At 38.3% G+C, this 22,252-nt stretch overlaps 2 protein-coding genes across 3 annotated transcripts in view; one reads left to right on the plus strand and one right to left on the minus strand.

The window, feature by feature from the left end:
* LOC143228778 (uncharacterized) overlaps positions 1–22,252 on the plus strand; it is a 364,507-nt gene that overhangs the window by 117,294 nt on the left and 224,961 nt on the right. The gene's annotated exons all lie outside the window — the stretch shown is intronic.
* On the minus strand, positions 14,466–15,788 carry LOC143228016 (uncharacterized). The gene is made up of 2 exons (XM_076459361.1): positions 15,224–15,788; positions 14,466–15,013 (listed from the first exon to the last, which is right to left on the minus strand). Exons 1-2 carry the CDS (start codon positions 15,429–15,431, stop codon positions 14,853–14,855), a joined length of 369 nt encoding a protein of 122 aa, XP_076315476.1. The 5' UTR covers positions 15,432–15,788; the 3' UTR covers positions 14,466–14,852.

The raw sequence follows: 22,252 nt of genomic DNA on the forward strand, positions 1-22,252 counted from the left end.
AATAGATTAATTATAGCGAATGTTGAAAGTCCTTTAGTTATTAAAACTAAAACTTCCAAGCCTACTACTTGTCAAGCCCGGCATGGCCAGGTGGGTTAGGGCGTTCGATTCGTAATTTGATGGTCGCGGGTTCGAATCCCCTTCGCACCAATCATGCTCGCCATTTCAGCTGTGGGGGCGTTATAATGCGACTATCAATCCAACTATTCATTGGTAAAATAGTAGTCCAAGAGTTGGCGGTAGGTGGTGATGATTAGCTTCCCTTTAGACTTACTCTACTAAATTACGGACGGCTAGCGCAGATAGCCCTCGAGTAGCTTTGCGCGAAATTCAAAAACAAACAAATAGTATTTGTCTTTATAATCAATTTTTTTTGTTGTTACCTCAAATAATAATAAAGTTTCGTATATTCACTTTCGAACCCCTGTACCAGAAGTGCGAAAAATACAAGAGAATGAGCGAGTAACTGATTGTTAGTTCATTAAACCACGTGCGTTATGTAAACTGTAATCGAAGAAATCCCTAACCACAGTGGACTGCCCACTCTACTTCCTAGCAAAACGACAGCAACAGAAATCGTATTAGGATGTTTAAACATGATGTTCCATTCGGATGTTTTATTTCGATGTTCGAAAGGCAGTACGTTACTCCAACATGAAAATTATTGTTTCAGGTGCTCGTGTGATTACAGCACGACAAGACAGACGACTAAATAGGCTAATATTGTTCCTTCTACTTATTAATAAGAAAAGAGAGAACTGTTTGACACTGAGGGGCAAAATGGGGCAAAATAAGCTGATGCACTTTTCACTAGCTCGTGACGACGAACAGCTGCGTGTTTTTAGTATCTTGTTCTTACGTATTTCTTTTTTACGTTTTGTATTCACTGGTATCGGGAGTGGAACCTTGTCACGACTGTCATAAGCCTAACTTCAGTGTTGACACCCTTCTGACGCGTGTTCCCGACCTACGCCAGAGTAACGCCGTGACATTTTCGTATGCTGAACGAAGTTACCAAGCCAAGTTGGGTAACTTGGTTTCTTTTTTAATGGGCCGCAGTTTTATAACTCTAACAACAAAAACTGTAAAATAAAATTGAGCCACATCAAGTAAAACCTTCTTTACTGGTACCGTGCGAGCGCCTCAGTGCCACGTCAGAATGTCTAAAAACCAGGTTTCGATACCCGTGGTGGGCAGGGCACAGACAGCCATTTGTGCAGCTTTGTGCTTAACTTCAAACAAACAAATGGTACTACGCGTTAATACATGATGTCTGTTAATTAACCCTTTTACAACGGCCATCTTCAATTAACACTACGACCCCTGTTTCCGCTGTTTAAGGGTTAAGAACACAACAATGATGTCATAAGCTTTTTCGTAGCATCCAATGTTTACATCCATTTCAGGTTGTAAGTTAATTAGATGTGTTTCACATCAGCTGCAAAAGTTACTCAACTTTCATTATTAATTGTCAAAATGTATTAACAGCCACTGTCTAATGAATATTCCAATGGTAGAGACATATTGAACAACCACTGTCTTATGAATATTCCAAAGATAAAGACACGGTGAACAACCACTGTCTAATGAATATTCCAAAGATAAAGACACGGTGAACAACCATTGTCTAATGAATATTCCAATGATAAAGACACGTTGAACAGCCACTGTCTAATGAATGTTTCAATGATAAAGACACGTTGAACAGCCACTGTCTAATGAATGTTCCAATGACAAAGACATGTTAAACAGTCACTGTCTAATGAATATTCCAATGATAAAGACATGTTAAACAGCCACTGTCTAATGAATATTCCAATGATAAAGACATGTTAAACAGCCACTGTCTAATGAATATTCCAATGATAAAGACATGTTAACCAGCCACTGTCTAATGAATATTCCAATGATAAAGACATGTTAACCAGCCACTGTCTAATGAATATTCCAATGATAAAGATATGTTGAACAACCACTGTCTAATGAATATTCCAATGATAAAGATACGTTGAACAGTCACTGTCTAATGAATATTCCAATGATAAAGACACGTTGAACAGTCACTGTCTAATGAATATTCCAATGATAAAGATATGTTGAACAACCACTGTCTAATGAATATTCCAATGATAACGACACGTTGAACAGCCACTGTTTAATGAATGTTTCAATGATAAAGACACGGTGAACAACCAGTGTCTAATGAATATTCCAATGATAAAAACACGTTGAACAGTCACTGTCTAATGAATATTCCAATGATAACGACACGTTGAACAGTCACTGTCTAATGAATATTCCAATGATAACGACACGTTGAACAGCCACTGTTTAATGAATGTTTCAATGATAAAGACACGGTGAACAACCAGTGTCTAATGAATATTCCAATGATAAAGATACGTTGAACAGTCACTGTCTAATGAATATTCCAATGATAACGACACGTTGAACAGCCACTGTCTAATGAATATTCCAATGATAAAGACACGTTGAACAGTCACTGTCTAATGAATATTCCAATGATAAAGACACGTTGAACAACCACTGTCTAATGAATATTCCAATGGTAGAGATATGTTGAACAACCACTGTCTAATGAATATTCCAATGATAAAGATATGTTGAACAACCACTGTCTAATGAATATTCCAATGGTAAAGACATGTTTCTTCTACTTAATATACACAACTGTAGTTGTAACCAACCACACCAACCGATTTTCATAGTTGGACAGTGTTTACTGTCGTTCTTAACGAAGTAACTTATTTAATACCATATTATGTCATTACGACATTATGCGTAGATTATGTCCACAACATGGTTAAGAGAACAAGTAAACAATTAGACATTTAACACACACACACACACACACGTTATTTTGTGATATACGTCGACATGCCGAGATGGGCGTGGCTACTCTAGAACACATTGTTACCTGTCGTAGTTTATTCTTCTGATTAGAGTCATTATTATCACTTTGTAAATGATATGGCCTTGTTGTCTAGAGAAGGCCATATTGTCCAGCCTTGTGTAGCAATGCTATGGCCACGTGCTTTAGTGCTTGACAAATGGATTTTTAAGTCAGCCATGGTTAACTCCCGGTCCTTGACTTCAATCTTTTTGCTTGACTCAGAATGTCATACGATTTAGTTTTCGATCAACCTTCACAAAATGGGACATTTTTTTTCCTTCTCTCACATATCAAGTTCTACTGCATGCAGAAAGGTGAAAGATGGAAATTGATATTTTTTTTTTTTTTTTTTAAACTGTGGTGACCCTTAAACGGGATTAGAGCCGTATATATGTGCAATATTGTCCTGGTTATTCCGCGCGCAAAACAAGTTCTGTTTACTGCGGTTTAAGTTATATTGTCAATGATAATAGCATGTCTTTAAATGCTAGTTAGGAATGAACGTAAATTAAGTTATTACAGCCCGAAATAATATTTCACTTTAACAAGATAAGATTCTAACACGAAGTTGATAGCTGGAGTTGGAGTCTGAAGGTTAAGTGAAAAATAGAAGGTTAGTAAACTGTTTATTTTCACGTTGATTTCGCTTGCTGTTTCACTGATTTATCAAGTCTTGCTCTCCCTATAACGTCACAGTATTTTCAAGGGGCCACTTACTCAAATTATTAAAGTTTTGAGTAAGAACAAGTCATTCATACCAATAGATTTTACTTGAAGTATCTTTAGTAACGGCCCGGCCAGGTGGTGAAGACACTCGTAAACTGAGGGTTGCGGGTTCGAATCCCCGTCACACCAAATATGCTCGCCCTTTCAGCCGTGGGGGCGTTATAAAGTGACGGTCAATCCCACTATTCGTTGGTAAAAGAGTAGCCCAAGAATTAGCGATGGGTGGTGATGACTAGCTGCCTTCCCTGTAATCTTATACTGCTAAATTAGAGACGGCTAGCGCAGATAGCCCTCGAGTAGCTTTGTGCGAAATTCAAAACAAACAAACAAACAAACTATCTTTATCTCTGTTTTCTATGATACGTTTGTCCAGTTGGATTTTAATACTATTAATTGCTGAAAATACAATGTGATATATCTATTACAAATTGGATATTTGTGTGTGTTTGCCTCCTATACACAAAAAAATACGTTTAAATATTACCTTATACACAAAATGGAGCGTAAATTCATTGTTATTGGAAGCATATAACACTTTTTAATCTCGTACTCAAGATAGCGCTCGTGTAGCTTTGTGCGAAATTTAAAAACAAACAATCTGTAGTAAACTTATAGCATAATTATTGTTCTTGAGATCTACATAACTTATATAGAAATTGTAAATACATCTGTTCTTGGTGACTGTATTGCACGTGCGTCTTTGTCTTTAGCTGATGTTCAATCTTTTCTTTTATTTGAAACGTTCAGTGCAGTGTATTAAATGTCTCGTATTTTCTCTTCAGAAGTAATAGCACCAGTGAACAAGTAAATGGTTCTGAGGTTCCTGGAGGCCATCATGGAAAAGATCACCATCACCTTTGGCAAAAAGCTTCTACGCTTAGACTGTCTTTAAGAGGGAAAACCCCAAGCAGTAAAAGCAAAATTTCTGACTTAAAGTCCTCACGACTGATTAGGTCTAACTCCCAACACCACGTTGAAAATAAGGACACACAGAAGGAGAAGAAGCCAGAGTGGGGATCCCAAAGAGACCTTGGACCCTCTTTCAACAATAAGGAATGCTTCCAGTCGAAATCTTGTTACAACCAAGACTTAGAACTCTCCATCCACTGTCATAAACATTCCCAGTCTTTCTCCAAATGCAATAAGAGTCCTAAGGTATTTCTTCGAAATCATTCACTGTCTGTTGAAGAGTTAAAGCAACCCAGTCTGAACTCCAGCGAGACGTCCCTCGCATCTCAACATCTTTTGGACAACAGTTCTGAAAATGTGCTTCTTCAGCTTCATCCGATTCGTCAACAGAGGTCAGCACGCAAACTGACTAAGGATTCTGGGTACGAGACCAGTGCCCAAGGTGAACCAGATTATGTCAATACAGATTGGTTGGACGAAGCTGGTGGAAAGCACACTCGAACTTCCTCGCTGTCATCTGTCCAAAGGTACTCTGAAATCCAGAATAGCCATCAGACTTCAGCTCCTACTGTGCCAAGCAGCAGGTTAAGTGAGAAGTCGGTAAAGAACCTCACAGACCAATCAGAGTCAGAACTACCCACAAATTGCCTCTTGTGAGTACCATTTTAATTATTTTTTACATCATCAAATATTATTATTAAAATAATAAATCAATGTCAATTCCCTTTCTCTTCCAAAGAACATGGTTTACATTAAGTCAGAATTCAAAGTATAGTTAATTTTAAAAACGATAATAAGCAACTTGAAGGCGTCCACCGCTCAGTTAACCCTAAAATGGAGTGTCTCTTGGCACTTTAAACATTGTTTTTGTTGTTGAACTACTAATGTATTAAATTATTTTTGGGTCCCTGGCATTGTTGATAACCTAACAACACACGAATCGCAGAAAACTGGGCCCGGCATGGCCAAGCGTGTTAAGGCGTTCAACTCGTAATCCGAGGGTCGCGGGTTCGAATCCCGGTCGCACCAAACATGCTCGCCTTCCCAGCCGTGGGGGCGTTATAATGTTATGGTCAATCCCACTATTCGTTGGTAAAAGAGTAGCCCAAGAGTTGGCGGTGAGTGGTGATGACTAGCTGCCTTCCCTCTAATTTTACACTGCTAAGATATGGACGGCTAGCGCAGATAGCCCTCGAGTAGCATTGTGCGAAATTCAAAAACAAACAAACGAACAAAATACTGTCAATTTTTTTTATTAGTATCTGAATACCGCTAGAGGTCCCTTTTGTATTTTACATGGAAAATGAACGACTTTGCCATTTTCTTTCTGTTGTTCTTTAAGCTGAGTATTGTGCTTGTGTGTTTTCTTATAGTAAGCCACGTCGGGCTATCTGCGGAGTCCACAGAGGGAAATCGAACCTCTGATTTTAACGTTGTAAATTCGTAGACTCATCGCTGTACTAACGGGGGACTGAGCAAAACACGTGAGTAGTCAGTGGGATGATGTGATACGTGAACTTTACCGTCAGTGAGTAGGGTTAAGAGAATGGCTATCGTGTGATCTTTTTAATAAATCAGTTTTAAATCGACCCTATTCCTGAAAGCTCGATTCATTTCTTTGCCCTAATGGGCGCCTTTAAATTTTTATAATACTATATTCAGTCGCTGATAATTTTCGTGTCAGTTATCAACCAAGTAACAGTCTTATCAGTTATCAACCAAGTAATTGTCTTATCAGTTATCAACCAAGTAACTATCTTATCAGTTATCAACCAAGTAACTGTCTTATCAGTTATTAACCAAGTAACTATCGTATCAGTTATTAACCAAGTAACTGTCGTATCAGTTATTAACCAAGTAATCGTCGTATCAGTTATCAACCAAGTCACCGTCGTATCAGTTATCAACCAAGTAACCGTCGTATCAGTTATCAACCAAGTCACCGTCGTATCAGTTATCAACCAAGTCACCGTCGTATCAGTTATCAACCAAGTAACCGTCTTATCAGTTATCAACCAAGTTCAGACTCGTTCTTCGCCTTTTGTAATCGATATATCTAAAACTTTTTGTATAAACAGAATTTGTGTCCATTACTGTTGTAATAAATATAACTTAGCGTTCTGAAGTGTTGAGAGAACTTGTGATTATTTTTAGTAAACATCATGTTGTGGTCTTTAGTTTGTTGTAGACTTGAATCATTTCATATTTCTACTTAAAATAACGAATTCGGTATTGTCGGACACTCGGGTGCCCCAAGATTTGATATAACACTCACCTGGAACAATCTTGTAGGAACCAGATGCTAGAACTGGTTAGGCTTGTAACAGTTAAAAAGGCCTTGACACTATTGAGAAACGACTAATTTTTATATTTTATTTCTAATAAACGTACACTTAGACCAAAGAAAAACGATATTTTAATATTCTAGTATATGATTTTGATACAAAATTATATACCGAGTACATTGTATCAGAGTGGACTAGAAACTACTTAAATAATGTGATATATCCCTGTGTAAGATTAGGGTTAGTGTGTATATTGATTTGTGATATCCAAGTTAACAAACAAAGTTAAAAAATCGAAATCGAGAAGTAGGTTATCAAAGGTTTCATTCCTTGTTCAAGTAAAGTGGATAAAAATACTGTTGTGGTTAAATAACTCCCCTACCCTACCTTTACGTACAGATATGATATTCATCTTGTAAGTCCAGAATATAGAAAACTGTACTATATATAACTACTACTTTTAAAGTCTCAGGACTCGAAACGTTAACAGATAAAATATGGCGTATTTTCTGTTGTTTTCCGACCTATTTAGCAGTTCTTGAGCTTGTCCGGTGTAATGATGTCATTGTAATATTCAGATGTCAGCAGTTTCTTTAGGTAGTCCAGTGTAATGATGTCATTGTAATATTGAGATGTCAGGAGTTTCTTCAGATAGTCCAGTGTAATGATGTCATTGTAATATTGAGATGTCAGCAGTTTCTTTAGATAGTCCAGTGTAATGATGTCATTGTAATATTGAGATGTTAGCAGTTTCTTTAGGTAGTCCAGTGTAATGATGTCATTGTAATATTGAGATGTCAGCAGTTTCTTTAGATAGTCCAGTGTAATGATGTCATTGTAATATTGAGATGTCAGCAGTTTCTTTAGGTAGTCTGGTATAATGATGTCATTGTAATATTGAGATGTCAGTAGTGTCTTTAGGTAGTCCAGTGTAATGATGTCATTGTAATATTGAGATGTCAGCAGTTTCTTTAGATAGTCCAGTGTAATGATGTCATTGTAATATTGAGATGTCAGCAGTTTCTTTAGGTAGTCCAGTGTAATGATGTCATTGTAATATTGAGATGTCAATAGTGTCTTCAGATAGTCCAGTGTAATGATGTCATAGTAATATTGAGATGTCAGCAGTTTCTTTAGGTAGTCCAGTGTAATGATGTCATTGTAATATTGAGATGTCAGTAGTTTCTTTAGGTAGTCCGGTGTAATGATATCATTGTAATATTGAGATGTCAGTAGTGTCTTCAAATGGTCCAGTGTAATGATGTCATTGTAATATTGAGATGTCAGCAGTTTCTTTAGGTAGTCCAGTGTAATGATGTCATTGTAATATTGAGATGTCAGTAGTTTCTTTAGGTAGTCCGGTGTAATGATATCATTGTAATATTGAGATGTCAGTAGTGTCTTCAAATGGTCCAGTGTAATGATGTCATTGTAATATTGAGATGTCAGCAGTTTTTTCAGATAGTCTAGTGTAATGATGTCTTTGTAATATTGAGATGTCAGCAGTTTCTTTAGGTTATCCAGTGTAATGATGTCATTGTAATATTGAGATGTCAGCAGTTTCTTTAGGTAGTCTGGTATAATGATGTCATTGTAATATTGAGATGTCAGTAGTGTCTTTAGGTAGTCCGGTGTAATGATGTCATTGTAATATTGAGATGTCAGCAGTTTCTTTAGGTAGTCTGGTATAATGATGTCATTGTAATATTGAGATGTCAGTAGTGTCTTTAGGTAGTCCAGTGTAATGATGTCATTGTAATATTGAGATGTCAGCAGTATTTTTAGGTAGTCCAGTGTAATAAGAGTTAGAACAGTGTAATGATGTCATTGTATTGTTGATATGGCACTAGGTTATTATGCTATTGTTCCTTCACAACGGGAATAGTTAATAGTAGTTGTGTTGACATCTCTGTAATTAGTAGTGCTAATGCAATATAATGTAATGTAATTTGTAATGTAAATACTAACGTATGATGGTTCTGATGAACTCTGAAGATAATGAAGATGCCATCTTCCTGAAAGGATATCTTTTCTGATGATCAAAGAATTTGAAAATGAGTTGGTTTACGAAGGATAACCTTGACATTGTGTCATAATAACAATAATTATGTTAGCGTGATAATCGAAATTTTGAAAATGACTTGGTTTCTGATCACAATACCAGAAATCTATGATCTTGTCCACACCAATTCGATCCCAAATTTTAAAATTATTTTTTCGGTAGTGTTATCGATAGTAAAATTGTAATATAATTTCTTAGTGGTTTGTGGCTGTATTTTAGCAATTTGTTAAAGGGTTATTGTTCTAAAAGACATCACTTAATTATTAGAAAAATATTTTTCGAAATATTAAAAAGTTATTCTTAAAACAAAAGTGAAAAACACAGAGTAATACAGATTATCACCGTCAACATGCACAAAGATAATTTGTGTTACGAATTTAATATCCTCTTAATGAATACTTGACAAAAGTATGTGTGTGTGTGTGTCTGCTCGCTTATAAATAGTTTGGTTTGGTTTGTTTTGAATTTCGTGCAAAGTTACATGAGGGCTGTCTGCGCCAGCCGTCCCTAATTTATCAGTGTGAGACTAAAGGGAAGGTAGCTAATCATCACAATCCACCGTCAACTCTTGGACTACTCTTTTACCAACGAGTAGTGGAATTGACCATCACATTATAACGCTCTCACGGCTGAAAGGGTGAGCATGTTTGGTGCGACGGAGATTCGAACCCGCGGCCCTCGGATTACGAGTCGAGTGCCTTAACCATCTGGCCACGCCGGGTCCATTGTAAATATGAAACCACTGAATCGATTGCTACTAAACGTGGCACGAAACCTTTGATCCCCACCAGATAATGACGTGGGGGATTGGCATTCAGACCTGATTAACCCGCTCCCTTTATGCTATTATGTTTATCATGTGTTGTATCCGCCACTACCTATCCCCGCTTCCTTGATGCTGTTATGCTTATCTTATGTTTATCATGTGTTGTATCCGCCACTACCTATCCCCGCTTCCTTGATGCTGTTATGCTTATCTTATGTTTATCATGTGTTGTATCCGCCTCTACCTATCCCCGCTCCCTTTATGCTATTATGTTTATCATGTGTTGTATCCGCCACTACCTATCCCCGCTCCCTTTATGCTATTATGTTTATCATGTGTTGTATCCGCCACTACCTAACCCCGCTCCCTTTATGCGAGGAGTAACATAGAACATTCGGATCTCACCCTGCCTGGACCCTTATGGATACTTAAGCTAGTGTTAGTTTCGGATCTCACCCTGACTGGACCCTTATGGGTACTTAAGCTAGTGTTAGTTTCGGATCTCACCCTGCCTGGACCCTTATGGACACTTAAGCTAGTGTTAGTTTCGGATCTCACCCTGCCTGGACCCTTATGGATACTTAAGCTAGTGTTGGTTTCGGATCTCACCCTGCCTGGACCCTTATGGATACTTAAGCTAGTGTTAGTTTCGGATCTCACCCTGCCTGGACCCTTATGGATACTTAAGCTAGTGTTAGTTTCGGATCTCACCCTGCCTGGACCCTTATGGATACTTAAGCTAGTGTTAGTTTCGGATCTCACCCTGCCTGGACCCTTATGGATACTTAAGCTAGTGTTAGTTTCGGATCTCACCCTGCCTGGGCCCTTATGGATACTTAAGCTTGTGTTAGTTTGAAAGTGGATTCAGTCAGCCCTAAAACATAACGAAACAATGAAATGATCGTTAGAAATGTATGCACAACACGTCAGATTAAAGAAGATACTATAGTTTGTTAAATTACACATCCTGATTGGTTAAATGTTCATTACTTGTAATAACCTTAAACAAATTTATTATCTGATATTTAATTAATTAGCTCGTGAGCAGTTATTTATTTATTATTATAATCCACATAGTTCATCATAATGAAAACATTGTGTGTATTTTAATCCATTAAAACACCCAATGTAAAAATACTCGAAACTATGTTAAAAATACTATTAATTTTTTTATCTTAAAATACATTGGGCCCTAGCGGTAATAAATGTTACTATTAATTACAGTATTGTTGTGGCTTATTCTTGATGACAAGTCGTGTGGTTTGTTTTACATTTTCTGATGAATTCGAACGTTATTAAGGACCTAGTAACCAACAAACTCTTGGATCAGGAAGCAATTTGGCCCATGAAAGTTTTAATAAAACGTTCTTAGAAAACCGATGGGGTCATTCGGACCCGTATTTGTATTTTGTAACTTAGTTTCCATGGTAGTGGGATTAAACACGTATTTTTATGGTTATATGTGTATAAACTCCGCTCCACGGCGACCAGTCTAGTAACCAGTTTAAAAACCAAAGTTCTTCTGAACTTGATAGCTGACATCAAACCAGTTTGACAAGTCAAAAGAGCGTAGTAGCCAGGTGTGTTTTTACGCTACAAACACACACACACACACTCGCACACAGTGTTCTCAGGCCGGGCCAATTCAGTTATTTGTTTCTCAGTCAATGATCTGCTAACCTATGATTAATCAGGCTCCGTTACTTTGAGTTTGGAAACACAGACACCGATTAGGAATTTTGGATAACCCGAGCACCATGTATTATCTAATGGATAATTAAGGCATATTTTGTTGTTATATTCCAAATAAAGACAGACATAATAAATAGGATATGGAAGTATATTCTAGTCCAGCTTAAGATAGCTCACAACTATCCGTCCAGTTTTACGTATCGTGCGACTATTCTAGTTAAACCTGACGGAGTGCGCGAATACTTTTTTGTAGGGTTTGGTTTGAATTTCGCGCAAATCCACTCGAGGGCTATCTTTACTAGCCTTTCCTAATTTAGCAGTGTAAGACCAGATGGAGAGCAGCTAGTCATCATCGCCCACCGCCAACTCTTGTGCTACTATTTTACCAACGAATAGCGAAGTTGCCTGTAACATTACAACAGGATGAGCATGTTTGGTGGTGACGGGGATTCGAACCCGCGACCCTCAGAATAATAGTTGAGCTCCGTAACCACGTGGCCATGCTAAACCGTAATAGTGGGGAACAAAGGAGGTAAGGCCCCTTTTTCCAACACAATTCGAACATACAAGAAATGTATACAAGGGGCGTTTCTGGTGATTTTCAGAATCCGAGTCAACCGAAAAGTTCGGGAGAAAAAAAAAACCGCCAGTTTCGCTAACACTGAAGACATGTTTGGATTTATCCAGATCCGGGACATTGAAGAATGAAATGACACGTTGTTCTCACTTTCCCCCTGGTGGTTATAAATTCCAGCCATTCACCGCTTTCCGTCGATTTTTAAAGATTTTATAGCTCGTGCTTTAGGTACGCGATGAGGACAGACATCCTTCTTATTTCATAGTTACAGGACAATAGTAAATGTCACCTCGCTGTCGTGTTAGATAGAGTAAGAAGTTTCTCTTCTGCTCTTCGTGATAAGTGAAAATTTAGGAGGTGACACCAAAGTATAGATTAAGATCTCTTAGGATCAGTTGGTTTCCTATTTGGTTGTTAAGGGCGACAATCCCCTGATGGCTAGGGAAAAAACAAAACAACAAACACACACAATAAAAACCTACGTCATTAACTCCGAAGACCGTAGTTCGTGTTGATAGCTCAGCAGCAGAACAAACCGCCCAACTCGACTATCGTCTCTTGACCTTACAATCCTATAAAAAAAACAACATGTTTTGCGTTGCAGGCGTACGAACTGAACAAACGAAGGGCGTGTGTTTCTTGAGGGGGGGGGAGAACCCGTTTATTAATGGGTGGAGTTGAACCTTCGAGTAGTTCAGCCGAATGGATGGATGTATTAATGCGTGGTCTAGCCTGGAACAATCACATTCCAATTTAAATTAGGGAAAGTTTTGAGATACGATCAAAAACCATTTTCTGAGTTTTATGTTTGTGCTAAGTTCGTTATTTGTTATTTTCGTATATCTTACATTTATATAAAACATTTGTAAAGATGAATAATTACATGATTTGTCTTTATTAAATATCACACTTTGTATAAAATACTCTGAATCTAGTGATACGCTGCAGGTAGACCTTTTTGTGTAATTTGCCGTCTGTTAAGAAAAACCGATTGAAAACGTGACACTGTTTCAGGCTACGTCAAAGTATCGGAACGTTTAGATGTTCCAAAGAACGTGATATATTACTTTCGCTTATTTTATTATTTGCCCTTTCAACGGTTGTTTTATTTCACCTATGAACATTAATAGTTATTTTAAATGAAGAATATATTAGCTCATGATTCGGAAGAAAAAATCAGTATGGGACTTCATGGGTTTTTGTATGTAACTCTGATAAACGTATATGTAAACGTACTTTAAAACCGAGAGTTCGTGAGGTTTTGCATGTAACTCCGATATGTAAACGTACTATAAAACCCAGACTTCACGGGTTTTTGTATGTAACTCTATGTGAACGTGCTTTAAAACCGAGACTTCATGGGTTTTTGTATGTAACTCCGATATGTGAACGTGCTTTAAAACCGAGACTTCACGGGTTTTTGTATGTAACTCCGATATGTGAACGTGCTTTAAAACCGGGACTTCACGGGTTTTTGTATGTAACTCCGATATGTGAACGTGCTTTAAAACCGAGACTTCATGGGTTTTTGTATGTAACTCCGATATGTAAACGTACTGTAAAACCCAGACTTCACGGGTTTTTGTATGTAACTCCGATATGTGAACGTGCTTTAAAACCGAGACTTCATGGGTTTTTGTATGTAACTCTATGTGAACGTGCTTTAAAACCGAGACTTCATAGGTTTTTGTATGTAACTCCGATATTTAAACGTACTTTAAAACCTAAACTTCATGTTTTATTTTAAATTTAACTCCGATATGCTTTAAAACCTTGAGATCCAGTCTAAAAGGTTATACAAGGATTTATGAAGCGGTCGTACAAAGCAACAGATTTTTTATCTAGGAAAGCTACCACTTGTATTAAAAATAAAAACGTCCAGTGAAACTTGGTGCAAAGTTTAATCGTTCACAACTGTCTGGGTTTTTAACTGTGTCATACTCGTCTAATAGAAAGATTTAAGTCTGTGTGTGTGTACATAAATAATAAATTGCATCAGTGTGTCTTACCTGCTGAGTCACCAAACGTTGTTTACTCCCTCTAGCGTTAGCCTGAGTCACCAAACGTTGTTTACTCCCTCTAGCGGAAACTTGAGTCACCAAACGTTGTTTACTCCCTCTAGCGGAAGCCTGAGTCACCAAACGTTGTTTACTCCCTCTAGCGGAAGCCTGAGTCACCAAACGTTGTTTACTCCCTCTAGCGGAAGCCTGAGTCACTAAAAGTTGTTCACTCCCTCTAGCGGAAGCCGTATTTAAAGTTCAATTGTGGTATACAAGAAAAATACGTATAAAAAAGTCACTCTTATGTTGAAAAGAGAAAAGAAATTAACACCCAGTGTTAACATATCAAACGCATATTGGTTAGATATAACACCATGTAACACAAATTTTGTTCCTGGATAGTATGTGTTATTTCTTAATTGCTTGTGTTGTAAAAGTACAGAAAATGGCCATTATTCCCTTCAAACTTTGCTTTTGTGACCTGGATAATGAAATTTAGAAATTCACCTATTTTATATGTAAAAACGGGCAGATTTGTACATTTTCATTTACATAAGGTCTGAATAAAACAACATATGAATCAAGATTTACATGTATTTATACTAAAGTTATACAAAAACGCTTAGAAGTGAGTAGTTTTTCGAGATTTGTGACTGTAATGTAAATCACTTTCACGTATCAGTCCCCAAATATAGTCTCGGCATTCGACTTTGTTAGGCTAAGATCTCTGATCAAGTCATTGAGGTCTCTTTGGTTGGGGTAGTATGGGTTTCTCTCACCAGCTGCAACTCTGAAATTGTAATCTGGATCTTGAATGTCTACCTCCTCTTCTGATTTGCTGTTCTCTTCTGAGGATGGCTGCTTTCTCTCTGGTGGAGTGGGTACAGGTAGCTCAGGGCAGTGTGGCCCTTGGACGATGGATCATGGAAGGTCCGGATACATGATAGTAGATACATTCTTGCCAGCCCGACGTTTGGAAGGGTCCACCATGCAGAAGTAGCAATTGCTTGAGTGGTCAGTGAGGTCACACCAAATTCTTGGAATAGCGAACTTCATGGCTCTCTTTTCCCCTCTGTACCATCCTGCAAAAGAGCAAAATAAAATTCTTATTATGAAGAATAAATATATTTCATCCACAACTAATGTGTAAGAGGTTCATACAAAATATTTTATATGTGATATTTTTCTATACTATTGGAAATTAAAAAAAAAGATATTTCAATTTTAAAAGGCTTAAAATTTGTATAATATAAAATCTTAAGACTCAAGCAAGCGAAAATTGTTCGTCTTACCTTCTAGAGTTTTTTTGCAGTGCTCGCAGGTAAAACGAGGTGCCCAGGGTTTGTCTTCATCCCCAACAGGCGTGTCGAAATATGCCTTGTAGGCTTCACACATTTTAATAGATCCTGTCACAGAGTACCTTTTCGCTCTTGTCTTGATAAATTGGCCACATGCATAGCAGAATACGTCTGGAGAATGCTTGTAGCTTCTTGATGCCATCTCTGATAAAATCAGATAGTTCAATGTATTCACTTCGGCAGCTAGAACTAAACTAAAGGGGTGAGTGGTGAGCCCCTGTACGTATATTACTATGGAAAGTTCTAGAAAATTCTCCTAAGTTCTACAACACTCTAGAAAGTTATTGAAAATTCTTGTAGGTTCGAGAAAATTCTCTATAAGCTACTCAGCACTGAATCTACCTGGAATGTTCTGGAAGATGGGTAAATTAGAAAATTTCATTTCCCAGGTCACAAAAGCGAAGTTTGAATAGAAAAATAGGTCTTTTCCATTTACTTTATGCATAAGCAATTGGGAAATAACACTTTCTGCCCAGGAACAACTAAAAGTGCTTGTAAATAAAAGCAAACATTAAGAAACTGGTGTAACAATTATATACATCAATTTGATCAATATCCCGATTGCTTTGAAAACATTATTTAATTAAAAACACTCGTATAAAACACAGTTTTATGTATATATACGTGAATTTGATCAAAATCTAATTGCATCAAAAATGTATTCGTAATTTCGCAATAATAACAGTAACAAAACATGGTTTAATACACAGATGTTAATGCGTACATGTCTTAAATTACTCTTAGCTTTGGGCACTGGAGCAAAACGTGCAAGCTAATTCGACTCTTTGCAATCTCAGTACCCTTAACCCTAAAACAATTGGCTTCACTGTTTTATAAGAGTAAGACCGTTAATGATTCTTCAACATTCTTAAGCAAACTTACGACAAATTATAGGGTCACCACGCGACTCTAGCTAGTAGTTGGTATTGTGACGCTTGTCGATTCTGAGTATCACGTGGAGCGTAACGCGTGTTCACCGTAAAAGAGTGAATGACTCACGAACGCGTCAGAACTAGTGTTAGAGTGGTCTGTACTAATGACTCAATGCTGTGTATTATTGTGACTTATGATAGCACTAATGGAAAATCGTGATTTCCAAACAGTACTGACAAAAAAACTGCGTAAAAAATAATAGAATGTGGATCACATTTAATAACTGGTGATAGTTATCGGGTTTTTTCTATAATTTTTTTTTTTTCAGTTTGTTTCGGATATTCGTATAAAACTTCACAGAGGGTGTACAGATGCGTTAACCGTTCCGAATTTTTGAACTCGTAGACAGATTCTCGCGAGCAACCATCGCCGACTGTTGTTAAATAGTAAGATTTGACTGTAACTCTTACAAAGCATCCATGGCTTCAAATTGTGAGATGCGTTATTACGATAACGGGACTCGAACTTGCCTTCTTGCGCAGTGACTGCGAAACGTTTGTTTTTGTTTGTTTGTTTTGGAATTTCGCACAAAGCTACTCGAGGGCTATCTGTGCTAGCCGTCCCTAATTTAGCAGTGTAAGACTAGAGGGAAGGCAGCTAGTCATCACCACCCACCGCCAATTTTTGGGCTACTCTTTTACCAACGAATAGTGGGATTGACCGTCACATTATAACGCGCCCACTGCTGAAAGGGCGAGCATGTTTGGCGCGAGCGGGAAGCGAACCCAAGACACTCAGATTACAAGTCGCATGCCTTAACACGCTTGGCCATGGCGGGCCCAACTGCGAAACCCATGCCTAACTTAATAAAGTACAAACGTTTCTGTCGCTTATGTTGTTAAGAGCTCTCTAAAAAAAGAGATCTTTGTTATTTAGCATGTAACTACACAATAAACTATCTGGGCTGTGTCCACTCCTCCGGAGATCGAGCCAAGAATTTAAGCGTAATAAGCCCCCAGTCTCACCGCCGAGCTACTGGGTAGAAAACATAGTTGGAATTTGTTCGTTATTTAGCATAAAACTAAACAAGAGGTTATCTGCGTTGTGTTCTCCTCCCCCCCGGGATAAAACCCAGAAATATAAGCGTTATAAATTATATCCTCGTACACACCACTGAGCCACCTGGAGGCAAAGATGAAATTTGTTTGTTGTTTAGCGTAAAGCTAAAAAATAGGCTAGCCGTGCTGTACCCACAGCGGGGATCAGACCTCATAATTTAACGTTATCAGTACTCAAATTTAACAATGAGTTAACAATGGATGGAATAGCAGCTTCAGTGTAGCCGGGACCCGGCATGGCCAAGCGCGTTAAGGCGTGCGACTCGTAATCCGAGGGTCGCGGGTTCGCTTCCCGCTCGCGCCAAACATGCTCGCCCTTTCTGCAGTGGGGGCGTTATAATGTGACGGTCAATCTCACTATTCGTTGGTAAAAGAGTAGCCCAAGAGTTGGAGGTGGGTGGTGATGACTAGCTGCCTTCCCTCTAGTCTTACACTGCAAAATTAGGGACGGCTAGCGCAGATAGCCCTCGTGTAGCTTTGTGCGAAATTCAAAAACAAACAAACAAACAGTGTAGCCGGATTTAAACATTAAATTTTATCGGGAAAAAATCACATTATCAAAACATGAAGGACCAATAGCGAAGCTTACAAATTAAAAATAAATAATAATTCTTACTATGTTCTCAAAAACTGTAGGGATCGAGTATTGTATTTCGTGAGGGACCAGCCCTTACAACGAATTTCTTCTAGGTAAACTAAATGAATCAAAATATGTAAGAAAAACAGTACGATGTTTGTTTTACTGGTGTTATAATTTTTACTTTAATTAAGACGTTGTGCAAACTAATTTGTTCGGCGGAACCAGCGTACTTGTTCACGTGCTCTTAGCACGAGCTCAGCTGTGACACACACTCGCACACAAAAAGGTGAACTCTTGAACTCGTGGTAGGCTGTTATCTCGTGAATCTTTTTAAAGTGGTAATTGAGCTATAAAGTATAAACGAACAATGAAGCTCGTATCTTGTGCGGACAAAAACTGCTTGTTGATATGAAGTACACACAGTTGAAGCACCTCTCAGAATGTGATACTTGTGCGCTTCGATTTCAAGTAATTCAACACTTCCTGTTTTGGCAGAACCTTCAGTAACGAAATGGGTTCTGTTCATACGTTCCCAGTAGCCGAGTGTTATCGATAAATTTCGTGCGTGTTTAGACATATTCCACGCATCTTTGGTTAAAGGTCACACGACTGACCGGTAATTAGAGGCTTGTTTCATCCAAATCCTGCAAAGAAACCGTCCATTTGTTTGGATTAGCGATTAATATATCTTGGAAAACAGTGACTCTTAAAACAGCGATGTAATCTTCTAGAATGAATAATAACCTATCATAAATACGTTTAGAGTAGAGAATTAGCTACGTAATGTATTGGGTGACATAATTAAATCAGTTAAACCTGAATAACATTTAGATAAAAATGTATCTCAGAACAGCTGGTATGGGTATTAACACTTTTATTGATAAGCAGAGAACAACGTTTCGACCTTCCTAGGTCATCTTCAGGTTAACAAAGAGAGGAAGGTCGGCTATCTGCATTAGCCGTCCCTAAATTTAGCAGTGTAAGACTAGAGGGAAGGCAGCTAGTCATCACCACCCGCTGCCAACTCTTGGGCTACTCTTTTACCAACGAATAGTGGGATTGACCGTCACGTTATAACGCCTACACGGCTGAGCATGTTTGTTGTGACGGGATTCGAACTCACGACCCTCAGATTACGAGTCGAGCGCCTTAACTACCTGGTGTTGTCGCTTCAAGGAAGGTCGAAACGTGGTTCTGTTTTTATCAGTAAAAGTGTTGATACCAGCCGTTCTGAGATACATTTTTATTTCAAGTGTGGTTCTCATAATCAACAATTCAATATACAGTTGTGTTTTTTATACGTGATTTATTACTTAAAAAAATGTCACAGTGGTAAGTCTAACAACGTTAAAATCAGAGGTTAAATTCACCGCTGTGGACACAATCAAACCCTCGAAGCTGTAATTTAAGTTATATAACACGAGAGAACCTAATCGAATATTTATTTTCGTTATATGATTTCTGTTCCTATCAGAAATATCACAACAAGTATTTCATCATCACTACGTATAATAAAGGTTCAACATGATGCCTGACACGTGATATTAGCCAAGCTTTCGGTATTTACTTTATTTCCATGAGGTAATTTAAAACGGTTATGTTTACAAATATCTCCTCTTGTAAACTATAATCTGATTGGTCCAGATCGAACTTAAAACTAATCAGATATGTTTTCTGATCCGGCGGTTAGCAAGAAGTTTTAATCTTTCTCTTTTTCTAAGAATTGACGAGTGAAAACAAAGATTATATTGTGTCAATTACACCACGTGTGCATATTCTGTATCCGTGCCAACGATGCCTTTCGTACAATACCAAGACTCGTCAAGATATACGCGACAAGATATACCAGTGGTCCAGGCGCTGTAATCCAAGAGCAATTTATAAAAAAACAACAACATGGAATTTGATTTTTTTTAAACCTAAATGCGACATTATGGGTAAACAGGATCAAAAAGCCGGACCAGAAACACTTTAATTTCAGGTATAGGCGGCCCTAATTTTAAACGTCTGACCTAAAGGAAAATAACTAGCCAGTAGAATATGTCTTTTCCCACATCTTTTAACCGACGAACACTGTTAATATCGCGTTTATAGAAAAGAAGGATTTGCTGTAACTCTTATAACGCACCCACAGCAGAAAGGACAAAGATTGTTGAGCTATATCACGTCTCGAACAGTGGACCCTTTGATCCGCATCTTGAAACATTGATCATGTGCCACATCTGGTCTGTACCAAATGCAACATCCTACTGCTCGATAATTTTCCTTTCCATTGCTTACCGCCCCACATTTAATATGCAAAAACAAAGGGTCTGGGAGTGGCACTCGGTGGACAGAGACAATACTTTCGTCTGTTTCCATGTGTTATAAATGGTGCCGACTAGTGTCATGTGTCAATATATTGGTAGTTTTACGTATCATATTTGCCAACCGCAGGTTCGAATCCCTGCCACACCAAACGCTGTCGTTTTTTCAGCCGTGGGGGGCTTTATAAAAATTCAAAAACTCGCTATACAGAGGAAGATAACGAAATACGACAGAATTTATTTTATCAGCTTCTAGGTGGCGCTATGAAACTAACAGAGCAAAAATGCGGCACTGAATTGGAAAAACAAACAAACAGACATTACTCAAAATTACTGTTGTATATTTTTTACACAAGCCCAGCATGGCCAGGTGGTTAAGGCACTCGACTCGTAATCTAAGAGTCGCAGGTCAGAATCCCCGTCACATCAAATATGCTCGCCCTTTTAGCTGTGGAAGAGTTATAATGTGACAGTCAATCCCACTGCTCGTTGATAAAGAGTAGCCTAAAGTTGGCGGTGGGTGATAATGACTAGCTGCCTTCCCTTGAGTCTTACACTGCTTAATGACGGACGGCTGGCGCGGATAGCCCTCTTGTAGCTTTGCGTTAAGCTAAAAAAATAACAAACAAATCTTTGTGAACCGAGTTGAGTCATTATGTCGAAATTTCTACGATTTACAAGCACGAGGGAGTGACGTTATAACAATGATGTATTTTTTTGTGAAATTATTTTTTCATTTTGTTTGAGTTATATCTTCATGCCACTTTGAAAGATTGTGCATTTTAGAGTCGTGTATATTATTATTGTTTTGTTTCTTTGTTTCGTTTGTTTTCCACCAAACATATTCGCCCCTTCAGCCGTGGGACGTTATAATGTGCGGTCAATTCCACTATTCGTTAGTAAAAGTAGCCAAGATTTGGCGGTCGGTGGTGATGACTAGCTGCCTTCCACTAGTCTTACACTGCTAGATAAGAGATGTCTAGGGCAGATAGCTCTCGTGTAGCTTTGCGCGAAATTCAAAACAAACCAAAACCGAACTGCTTTCACTTTCTTCGTATGATGTTCCCGCTTCCCATGGCTAATCTTGAAAATAACTACTTCCTATCCACGTCATTGACAGACCTTGTTAAATTATATACAGCTAGTTAACTTTCGAGGTCAGTGATTTTCGTAATATATTTAGAGCTTCGACAGAAATGAACGCCAAATGTCAAGGTCAGTGGGTGGAAGTCCTAACGCGTGGGTTTACAGAGGTATTAATGTTACATCACCGTAGATGGCGTACGTTTTGTTTATGTTGGATTTCACGCAAATTTACACAGGCCTAGAGGGAAGACAGCTAGTTAGCACCACCATCACCAAGCTCTCGGGCTAATATTGTAAGACCGAACACCGGGACATGACCGCCACTCTTGTAACACACTCACGAACCGGGTAGCCTTGGTTCTACAGTTTGACACGTAAAGAAGTGGGCCACGCCCGACCCTTTGGTATATACAGACTTGACTTTAGTTTCGTAGTTTTGGGTATGTTTTTTTATTATTACACTCGGTTACGACTAAAACATATCCTGTTAAGTAGTGTAAAGGGAGCCTTGAACCAAGGGGTTAAGTAGTAACCTATACACATACGGGGAGGATAAGAACAAAACGAGTCGTTTTTCAATAGACGTGATAAGTGACCATCTTGTCTCTTGTTTGACCCCATTAAACTACAATAAGTACCGGTTTACTACTGGGAACAGCTTTTATATTTGGGCTTTGGTACAAGAGGGTTGTTGATAACCTGGATATGTGTTTCGACTCACTTTTGCTTTCACTTGAATTTTCATTCATATGTTCACAGGACGTCGGAATGTGAGGGCACGTGTCCCCAAATAATTATATTAGGCATCGGAACGGTATGGCACGTGTTTTCAGTAATTATATTGTACGTCGGAACTAGAAGGCACGTGTTCCTAGTAATTATATTAGACGTCGGAACGGGAAAGGGAGACGTGCATCTCCCAATAATTATACTAGGCATCGGAAGGAGGTACATGTCCCAGTGATTATATTAAACAATCCAGGAACAAGAGGCACGTGTT

This window comes from Tachypleus tridentatus, chromosome 10 (genome assembly GCF_004210375.1).
Source record: "Tachypleus tridentatus isolate NWPU-2018 chromosome 10, ASM421037v1, whole genome shotgun sequence".
Classification (NCBI taxonomy): domain Eukaryota; kingdom Metazoa; phylum Arthropoda; class Merostomata; order Xiphosura; family Limulidae; genus Tachypleus; species Tachypleus tridentatus.

Bases quoted from the DNA above. Each gene is read 5' to 3' on its own strand.
- LOC143228016 (XM_076459361.1), bottom strand. From the start codon at position 15,431: ATGGCATCAAGAAGCTACAAGCATTCTCCAGACGTATTCTGCTATGCA. The intron at 15,014-15,223 runs GTAAGACGAACA...GCTCTTTTGCAG, and splicing joins CTGCAAAAAAACTCTAGAAG to GATGGTACAGAGGGGAAAAG.